The sequence below is a fragment of the Chanos chanos genome, chromosome 15, assembly GCF_902362185.1.
Source record: "Chanos chanos chromosome 15, fChaCha1.1, whole genome shotgun sequence".
Lineage (NCBI taxonomy): Eukaryota > Metazoa > Chordata > Actinopteri > Gonorynchiformes > Chanidae > Chanos > Chanos chanos.
This window is the reverse complement of record NC_044509.1, coordinates 1,567,091-1,577,090: the sequence shown is the minus strand read 5'-3', so window position 1 is coordinate 1,577,090 and position 10,000 is coordinate 1,567,091. Positions and strand designations below refer to the sequence as shown.

Genomic DNA, 10,000 nt, shown 5'->3' with positions numbered 1-10,000 from the left:
AACACCAGAAGGAATGCATAAACCCAGGGCCGGAGCACAGTCCCATCAGGACCCTCGGCACATGCCTGCCTGCCTGCCCCCCCCCCCCCCCACCTACCCACCCCCGCACTTTCCTATACTGGTGTCTTTCTAGCCTTCCTTTTTGCAAAATCATCAACTAGATCATCAGAATCTAGCTGTCTGACAAGGTCTGGCTCTGCTGACACACGAGACAATGAGCTGAGACGTGTTCATCACATGCCACTCCGCTGCTCATTTTGGGGCCTCGTGGTCTGTGCCACACGCTGTGCCACACGGCCTGGAGCTTGGAGGCCCCCTGGCAGTCCGAGGCCCCGGGGCACTGGCCCCGCTAGCCCGGCCCATAATCCAGCCTTGCATACACCAACTTCAGAGGGAAGTAATGGTTTTATGTGGCCAGCACTTAGAATGCGTCTTGAAGCCGGGAAGCAGCAGTTTCACTGGGTCTTTGAATCAAAATTCTATCCCATAGTAATCAAAAGTAATCTATATCAGAGTAAAATGTGTCTGGTAAATAAAATAATAAAACATTGGGCCTCATTCACCAATACATTCCCAAGTTTTTTCTTAAATTTGTTCTCGAGAAAGGTCCTAAGAAAGAGTACACGTCAGATTCATGACGTGTTCTTAAACCGCAGAATTGTTGGCATCTTTGTGCTTATAATGATGAATCCCATTATCATCGTAAATTGAAAGCGCGTGCCAGTTGTTCCCAATTAGCATAGGTAAACGCCCCGCCCATACCCATAAAAGGGCATGAGACTGCAGGGCTGTGTGCACACGCAGAAGTCTATGGAAGCCCATTTCGGCCACATTAGAAATAAAAAAAAAAAAGTTTGCTTAATAGCGACTTTACTTCACGGACTTCTGACTTTATTTATCGTAATTCTGAGGTTTTTTTCAACAACCATCAAGTAGCCTGAGCCATCACTTCTGCTCCCGCTTTAATGGTTCAATGCAACGCGCGTACAGTAGCAGACAGGCGCGAAGGCTACAGTGGCTTTAATGGTTCAATGCAACGCGCGTACAGTAGCAGACAGGAGCGAAGGCTACAGTGGCTGTGTCTGCTCTGTCCAGGTATTTTAATATTCATCCATATGTAAAAGTAACACTGACTGATTCTCACACACCTGCTTTACAACCTGTCTGTTTTCAGATGGGACAACCCATAAGTAGTGTATGTAAAACTACTGCTCACAGTCTCCATCAACTGTTATATTCTCATATTGCTCTTTTTGTTCATTGTACAAAAGTATGAATAAATATACACTACATTCTGGAGTGCTACATGAAGTGTTAGGGTTAGGGTTAGTGTAGTGTAGTGTTTATTTATTTTAAAAGACCATAATGCTTTCTAAAATAATGATTTTTTAAAATAATATAATGATAAAAATATTGCTGTAATCTAAATCATATAATATTATACAACTGTAGAACTTAAGAAAACGCAATAAACAATTATTTTGCACAAACATGTCAGTACTCAAATGTGTGTAAGTGTGCTCTTGAGTGTGTGTAGATTCTGTTCTTACCTAAGAGCATTTCCCAACCAAGAAACCATTGGTGAATGTCAGACAACTACCTAAGTGGGCTTTAAGAACAAATTTCTTCTTAAGAACGGTTGGTCAATTAGGCTCATTGTTAGTTGAAAAACATTTGAAAAACGTTGCTGCGAGACTTTAAAGGTTTGTGTGTTTATTTTACATTAACATTATAATCCGTATTGACACTGAATAACTCCATTCTGTCGGAAACTCTCTGTTGTATTCTTTCAATTGGCATTGTCCAAGCCGTTTCCTCCGAGGTGGGAGTTAACGCTAAATTAGTTTGTTCACCGAGAGAGCTGGAATTAAGACAAGATGTATCGTCTGTAACGTGTTCAAACGAAATCATATTTTGCTAAAAAAAAAAAAAAAAAAAAGGGGGGGGGGGGGGGGTCGGGGCAAAACATAAGGTTTTGCTTTCAGGACCAGGGAAACGTAAGTCATTAAATGCGCGAAATAGCCAGTAACCACTATTGTTACAACACTGCTTTAAACTGTGTGCGTGTGTGTGTCTATGTCAGATGCGCATGGACACACACACGCACACCGTGTGTGTCTGTGTGTGTGTGCATGTCATTGATGTGTAGTGGGTTTTTGAAGAGTCATAAAAACAACTTTTTCATCACCTGTAAACACATTCGAGTTTCTGCCAGAACATAATACATCAAAAACATTCGTTCAAGCCTATCAAAGATATACTGAAAAACATTCTTATCATGTCTTCAGCTCTCATACTCACTACCATTAAGAGACACGGCAGAGTGGCTGTAGGCTGGCTTTGACAGGTTCTGATGTGGACGCGTAGGACACCCTTGCCAAAAGGCATTTATACAGTTCTCTAAATTAAAACGATTTCTTTCTCCTAAACTGTCCGTTTCCATTCCACTCACCAAATTTAAACCCGTGTCTTTACAAATCAAATCAAGCGGACAAGTCTATTGTACGTCAAGTCAAAGTTGTTAACATTACTTTAATACGTTATATAAGTTGATTGAGGGTTTGGTCCAAGAGCATAACGCAATAAATCAAGCCCAGTAGTCGTTTCCCGTGAGATGCAGGCTATAATGGCAGACTAAAGCTATGTTACAGGGCTCGCGACAGCAGATCTGAAGCGATTAGTGAAGCCTTATGTGAACCGGCCGTCAGAGAATGGGGAAAATACAGATACAAGGTTTGTTAAATGGTCAACAAGCCGTCACGGTTTACATTCAATGTGCAATGATAAACATGACTAGCAAAAAGAAAACAAAACATTCGCGCTTCGATTGGAGTACTCTGATCTACTTTATTATAGGAGTCCGTTAATCATGACCCGTCACCCGAATGGCTCCAAAACATTTAACTATTTTAGAAGCAGCAAAGAAGGTTTTGAAGTGTCAGAATCACAAAAAAGACACCAGCGTGTCATAAACGGCAACGTTAAAGCGTAAAAAGTAGAATCTGCTCACCAGAAGTGCTTTCACTGAGAACTCAGCTGATGCGTGCGGTCTGGGCGTGCTGTCAGTCCGCTCCCGTACTCCATTAAAGTGGGATTGATTATTTGAAGGGCGTCCATTTGGGCCAATAAGATTTCAGGACTAGAGATTTAATTTAGGCGGATTAAGGCGTGATGACCAATGAATTTTCTTCTAAAACGTCCGACGACAGCTTTGACTCAGAGGGTGCAAACTTTGGCCGAGCAGTACCATACAGGTCCCACAAACATGAACAAGGTACGAAAACATCCCAATGAACAGGGCAAAGGTGCCCCCCCCCCACCAAAAAAAAAAAAAAGAATACGGTTGCGATTGATTTCATATCTGAGGTTATGGTTTATATTTAGTTTAGGGTTGTGGATCGATCGTCCTTTGCTGCATCAAAGTTCATCACGACTTATAAACTAGATGTTATCGTTATAAATATCTTTATGTATTATTATTGATTTATTTGTCAAATGAAAAGTTCAGCTCACAGAGGCTGCCCCTAAATGAAACTGGAAGGACGATTTTTACAGACACTTGCACCAAATTAACAACAACAACAACAACAACAATAATAACAATAATAATAATAATAATAATAATAATAATAATAATAATAATAATAATAATTACATAGGACTATCTGTGAACACTACCAGATCCCAGTGCATCGGAAACCATGGCTCCATAAACCTGGACCAGGGACAGAGGATGACAGGTTAACACTCCTGAACCAGGGACAGAGGATGACAGGGTAACAGTTCTGAACCAGGGACAGAGGATGACAGGGTAACAGTTCTGAACCAGGGACAGAGGATGACAGGGTAACACTCCTGTACAGCATGGAAATCAGAACCAAGAGAAACCTTTGGAAACTGAATGTATTAATGAGGATACAGGAAATGTTGTAAATTATTCTTACTAATAGACAGGCACTCAGTTGGAGCACATTTTTCTCTCTTTAGAACATTTAAAACTAATTCTCACACTGATCAACAGGGGGAAATGGAAAATAGGTTTGTGAACTCTTGTGTCACTTGAACTCAACATATACACTGATATAGCCATATTTGCTTTGCTCTGCAGTCTCTGCCTGTCTCTGTCTCTGTGGCTGTTGTTACAGTGTAGTAGATAGCTGCTGGCTGCAGTGCCCGAAGGCATGATTTTGATGCATTAAGGTCACATGCCTTTAGCCCTACCCTTCTCACAGATTGACAGATGGTCTTTAAAGTGTGATCCCGCCCACTTAAGCTCTAATGGATGTATCTGCTTTCACCGCACAGGGATCAGAGTGGGCTGTGACACATATTTCTCTGTAAGGATTTGGGACAATCTTCATCATAGGAAACAGTTCTTTCAGTGAACACAACCTCTTTACTGAATGTAAATTAATCTACGGCCCGTCTAAGGGACCTTCTTCAATGAATTCATATCCATAATCTGTTTGTGTTGTGATGTTATTAATGAAAATGTTTACACACAAAGGAAATGACCCCATATTTCACTCCGACCCCCCCCCCCCCCCCCCCCCCCCCCAGTTTTCCAGCCTTCTTCTCAGTGGTAAAGGCCCCCAGGAAACAAGCTCAGATCAATACTGTCTGTGTGCCAAATGCAGGACGACACTAAAAGCGCATTTATTGGAGCAGTCAGATGTCATTAATGCACACAGCCATGTCAATGCACTGCATCAGCCTGACGCCCTGGCAGTCTCTGCAAGTCTATACAGTTACGTTCATTTGATAGATACACTACATCAGTTTTCACGGATGAAAAAGAAAAACATTTTTATCTCAGCATAAAAATCTCAAAAAAATATCATATTCAAAATGTTCTGAGCTTAAATATTAATAAACTATTATAGCTTGTCTTTTTAAGTCAATGATATAAATTCCACACAATTTTCAGACATTAAAGGCATAAAACAATGGCATGTTTAAGACAGAAAAAAAATTAAGTTACTTCATCTGTTTCACACAGTGGATTCCACACAGACAGAGCTTACGACTTGAGTTTAATACCACAGACAAATTACTCCTCTTTATTAACTGCTATAACACTGATGATTTAAAGAAAAACACAGTGTTTGTTGTTTTGTGGTTTCCCAAAGCCATTAGAGTCTCTGGCTTTGCATGAGTTCTCTGTTAAACCACCTCTTCATATTCAAAAAAGGAAAAAAAAAACTGGATAATCTAATTGGCCGCACTGCAGGGGAAAGCCCTGAGTGTCTGTTTCAAAACATGCACATTAACCTTTTTCTCATCATACATAAATACAGGATGTGAATTTAAATCAGAGGGTCGGCTGGGTTGTCCTGACTTGTATAATGAAGCAGATGAGTAATGAGGCAAATCTCTCTAGGTAAGCGCAAGCAGTTATCTGTCTCCAGGTCTGATCAATAGTATTCACAGAGTGTCATTATGTGGCGTGTAAATCTCTGTCTTTCTTCAGTTCTTTTCGTTCAGTTCACCTGAAAAACTTCAGCTGCCATACCACCCCACCCCACCCCACCCGACCTCCAGGGCCTCACAGAATGACCTCAGCGGTTCTGTGGACTGCGCTGGAGCAGCTCGGAGCGGGGCAGGGAGAGGGAGCAGACCTGTACTCTCTCTGTGGGGAGCGCAGGGTGGATGTGGAGGCGGCATACGCGTGTAGCATTGGGGCTGGAAACACAGCGGGGTGGAGAACGGTTGGAAAGGTCACTGGGCTGGGCAGACTGGGATGTGGAAGCGCGTAGGCTTTTGGTGGACTGCTGTGAGGAATAGGCTTTTCCAGGGAATGATGGGATTGGTTTGGCAGGCTTGGGCAAGCGTTGGTCTGATTGGCGTTGAGAAGGTAGAGGGAGGAGGAGGACCCACATGAGGTGCCCGTGCTCACAGTCAGTGGCCCCCCCTCTGCCGCGGGGTCTCGTGCCCTGGGCTCCGTCACCTCCGCGTCCGTCGAGGTGACTGCTCTCTGACTGAGGCAGAAATACACTGCCACGACTAAACCCACAATCACAAACAACACAAACACAGAGCCCACTATCAGGAATGGCACATGAACGGGAAATTCTGGGAAAGTGAGAGAAACAGAGAGGGAGGGGAAGAGAGAGAGAGAGAGAGAGAGAGAGAGAGAGAGATTGCTTGTTCAGTACAGTGATACACCTCTAGATTTGTCATGTCTTCGGACTGTCTAAGTTGATTTAATTTGCAGCTAAACAAACTGAACTTCTTGTAATCCTCTTGTAATTAGAGTCATGATGTGATCTGTTTTATGGAGGGCTCTACATTCTGTCTCTCTCTGGCTGCTGCTCAAACTTAAACTTGTTTCTCGTGTTCCGGCACACAAGATCGGGACTATGAAACATTCAGGAAGAAATCTGACAAATCTGCAGTAGTCTAATTCTTCAGGAGAAGCAGGGTTACTGAGATCTAGCCGTCATAGTTAAAAGCAAAATATGACGTCATAGTCAGGGTTCGTGTACCTGCTGCGTCTAGGCCCTCTGAGTCGGTTTCTGGCTTCTGGACTCTCTCATGGTTATTGCAAGCCCCCTGGTCCAGTCTGGCCCCGCCGTTAGAGCAGCAGTACCGCAGGTCGCAGCTACCGCAGCAGATTATTGCATCTTTTCGATCCAAACGCTCGGGACAGAGGAAACCTTCCCGCCAACTGGCCCGCGTGTCTCTCCAGCCGTGACAGTACTCCCCACTCGTGGCAGTTGTGATAAAAGACGCGAGTAAGGTAACGGTGACAAAAACAACGGCGGTATACGTGATGCTGTTCATTGTGGGGTTTCTTTTTTGCGTCGACTGAGCAGGCGGTCCGAACGAGCAGTGTACATTAACACAGTTGCTATTTGAATGCACACGCGAGATCGAGAAAGGGAAAGTCAAATGAGGTAACTCAGTCCAAAACTGTTGATGAGAGCTTTTCTTTAACAGCCAGATAGGGAATAACGTCTAACTTCATGGCTGTGGTGATTAGCCTACACAAAAGTCCATCCTGGTTGCGTTGTCCATTATAAATCCATTATAAAGACGGGCATGGTCGTTCTTGACGTTAGGAATCCCCACATTCTCAGATTAGTAGCTCCTTTTGGATTCATGTCTTGAGCAAGAGTATGTAAGATAGCTGTGTGACTTCTCAATTCACTCTATAATCGGAGTCATAAGACACCAACTCAAAAACACTGATAACTAACTAGCGTTTGCATGCCTCGGAATACCCAACCCATCTGACAAACTCTCCTCTACGTGAAACCCTCAAGAACAAATTTAATTAAGACCTTGTTTTCAACCTCGGAATCCATTTTATGTTGTGACTGAAATCAAGAACACGTGACATGACCTCGTTATTTACATTCGGCACGTAAAACATCCTTTGCTTTTTTTTTTAACTTGCTAGAAATGATTTTACATCAGCTATAATGAGAAACACATTAGTAGGTATGATCTCAATGCATATATGTATCTGTGAGAGATAAAGGAGCCTAATGTATCTGTGATCATTATGTATGTTTTGCATCAGGACCCCCTCAGCGCAATAACATAAACAAGACACGAGATCTTAAAGAAAATGTACAGCTGTTTATTAGCGCATGTAAAGATATATTTATTCATTTTTTTAATAAACAGAGTTTGGTGGATGAAGCGCGTGTTCGCTATGAGAGATTCGTAACGCCTTCCATTACAGGTCCATTCTGCCACTCTTCTGATGTAACTGGACACCTTCACCTGGAACACAAATGCGCCACATTCATATCCAGCGCCCACAAATTAAACACAATAACTAATATGTTCTCATCCAGTTCTGTTTTGCGTCTCGGGGGTGTGTGTGGGGGGGGGGGGGGGGGGGGGGCTCTCTAATACCCTGTCCATAATACTGAACATTTCTGTGTGTCTAAGGTCCATTTTTTTAACACCTCCTACACTGATACCATCAGTTTTCCGTGTCTCTTTACCTCCACCCGATGCTTCATCGACACCCCAGTCCCCCCGAGACGCCAGCACGCTTCAGAGCCATCTCCACACAGCCTTGCCCACTCCTCTTCTTAGTCCGGCCCCTAAACCTGTTCTGGTGGCCCATGAAGTCCAGCAGAAGGCGTGGCCACACATGAGCAGGTTCAACCCCGCGCTCAATGGCGTGCGGTGGCCCCGCCTCCTGTGATTGGTCTCGTTCGTCTCGTGATGTAGTTGATAATACGTCTTCAGTAGATCCCTCGCCGCTTTCTCTCTGTGGTAAAGTCCTAGCGACTTCAATGCGAAGTCCAAAGAGCCGGTCAAGGATCTGGAAAATGAACGTGTCGGTAAATTAGATTAAGTGGATGGAGATGGAATCAATTCGACATGAACAAATAGATGTAAAACGGACTGTAGTATAATTTGATTCGATGTAATTAAATTAAATTGGAATTCAAATAGTATTCTCATTTCATCACCTCATGGTTATTTTATAATTTGGTTGCTATTTTATGCTATTAATAAGTTTGTTGAATGTGCATTGCTAGAATCCATTTATCATGTTGATGAAATGCCCCATAATGCTGCAGACAGATGACTTGCAGCAACAATTAAGGAAATAAATCTTCTTTTTTCTTTCTTTCTTACTTTCTTTCTTTCTTTTCTTTTTTTTTTTTTTTAAAGAATCATTTAGTTACTGGAAGCGTGAATGTTTGAGGCAACATCTCAGTGATTTTCAGTTCAGTTTACTTTATCCCAGACCAAACTTACCGTACAATACAAAATAATGAATTAAAGTTCGGTGATCTTTTGAAATGCACATTTTACTTTTGTAAAGTCACTACAATGTGGAACATCAACAGAAAATGTTGGTTGTGGGATACTGAATGAAACCTGGTGTAAGTCTGAGAAGAGTCAAAAGTCTTCTTTAGAATAATGGAATTAAATACAGTAACAGTTTAGTTACATATCATTCATTTGCCAAATTTTACACATTGATGTAGTAAATATATAACACTGAACAGCAATACGCTTATTCAGATTTCCACAACTAAACTTGAGATACTAGTTAGAATTTGATAATAAGTTCATCATTAGTTTTCTATCACACTCATTATAAAGTTCTCTTCACAGCACTACTCCCCCATTCCTCCAGCCACACAAAACTTCTGGAGCAGTGTACAGCCGTGCCATATCTCCTCGTCTGCATTCCCCATTTCACTCCCTTCCTTTGGGTCCAGTTTTCCCATTTCACCCCCTACCTTTGGGTCCAGTTTCCCCATTTCACTCCCTACCTTTGGGTCCAATTTTCCCATTTCACCCCCTACCTTTGGGTCCAGTTTTCCCATTTCACTCCCTACATTTGGGTCCAGTTCTCCTATTTCATTCCCTACCTTTGGGTCCAGTTTTCCCATTTCACTCCCTACCTTTGGGTCCAGTTTTCCCATTTCACTCCCTTCATTTGGGTCCAGTTTTCCCATTTCACTCCCTACCTTTGGGTCCAGTTTTCCCATTTCACCCAGTACCTTTGGGTCCAGTTTTCCCATTTCAGTGCCTACCTTTGGGTCCAGTTTTCCCATTTCACCCAGTACCTTTGGGTCCAGTTTTCCCATTTCATTGCCTACCTTTGAGTCCAGTCCTTGGGGCGTCTGTCTGGAATCCACGGCAATGGAGGAGAAGAGAAGGAGAAGCATGAGGGAGGAGAGGGAGACAGACGGAGAGGAGAAGTGAAAGCCAACCATCACTGGCTTAGGAGAGAGAGAGAAAAAAAAACCCAGTTCTCCGAGAAGACCCTCAAAAGGAAAGCCTCTTTTCTTTTTAAACAATAAAAATTCACCAGCGATGTTACGTTGGTGTTCTTCTGACGGTTGGAATGCGCCCCGGGTTCAGTGTCACACATAAAAGACTACGCACTTAAACACTGTCTCAGCGACCTAGTGCCTTGCAGCAGCCCCGGAGGTTTTATACGTGACCAAAATGACGTCAAGTGTTTTCTGAGGAGCCGACACACAGATTTTAGACAAACGCAGCAGTCGCCCAGCTG

At 42.9% G+C, this 10,000-nt stretch overlaps 2 protein-coding genes across 2 annotated transcripts in view; both read right to left on the bottom strand.

Annotated features, from left to right (window-relative positions):
* Positions 1-3,085, bottom strand: part of wasf3a (WASP family member 3a) — a 19,578-nt gene extending 16,493 nt beyond the window's left edge. The window contains exon 1 of the mRNA XM_030792683.1: positions 3,011-3,085. The gene's annotated coding sequence lies outside the window, so the exon portion shown is untranslated. The remainder of the gene's footprint in view (positions 1-3,010) is intronic.
* Positions 3,086-5,545: 2,460 nt separating this feature from the next.
* On the bottom strand, positions 5,546-6,783 carry LOC115828809 (protein shisa-3-like). Its single transcript, XM_030792908.1, has 2 exons — positions 6,486-6,783; positions 5,546-6,072 (listed from the first exon to the last, which is right to left on the bottom strand). Exons 1-2 carry the CDS (start codon positions 6,781-6,783, stop codon positions 5,546-5,548), a joined length of 825 nt encoding a protein of 274 aa, XP_030648768.1.
* Between the last annotated feature and the right edge of the window lie 3,217 nt (positions 6,784-10,000).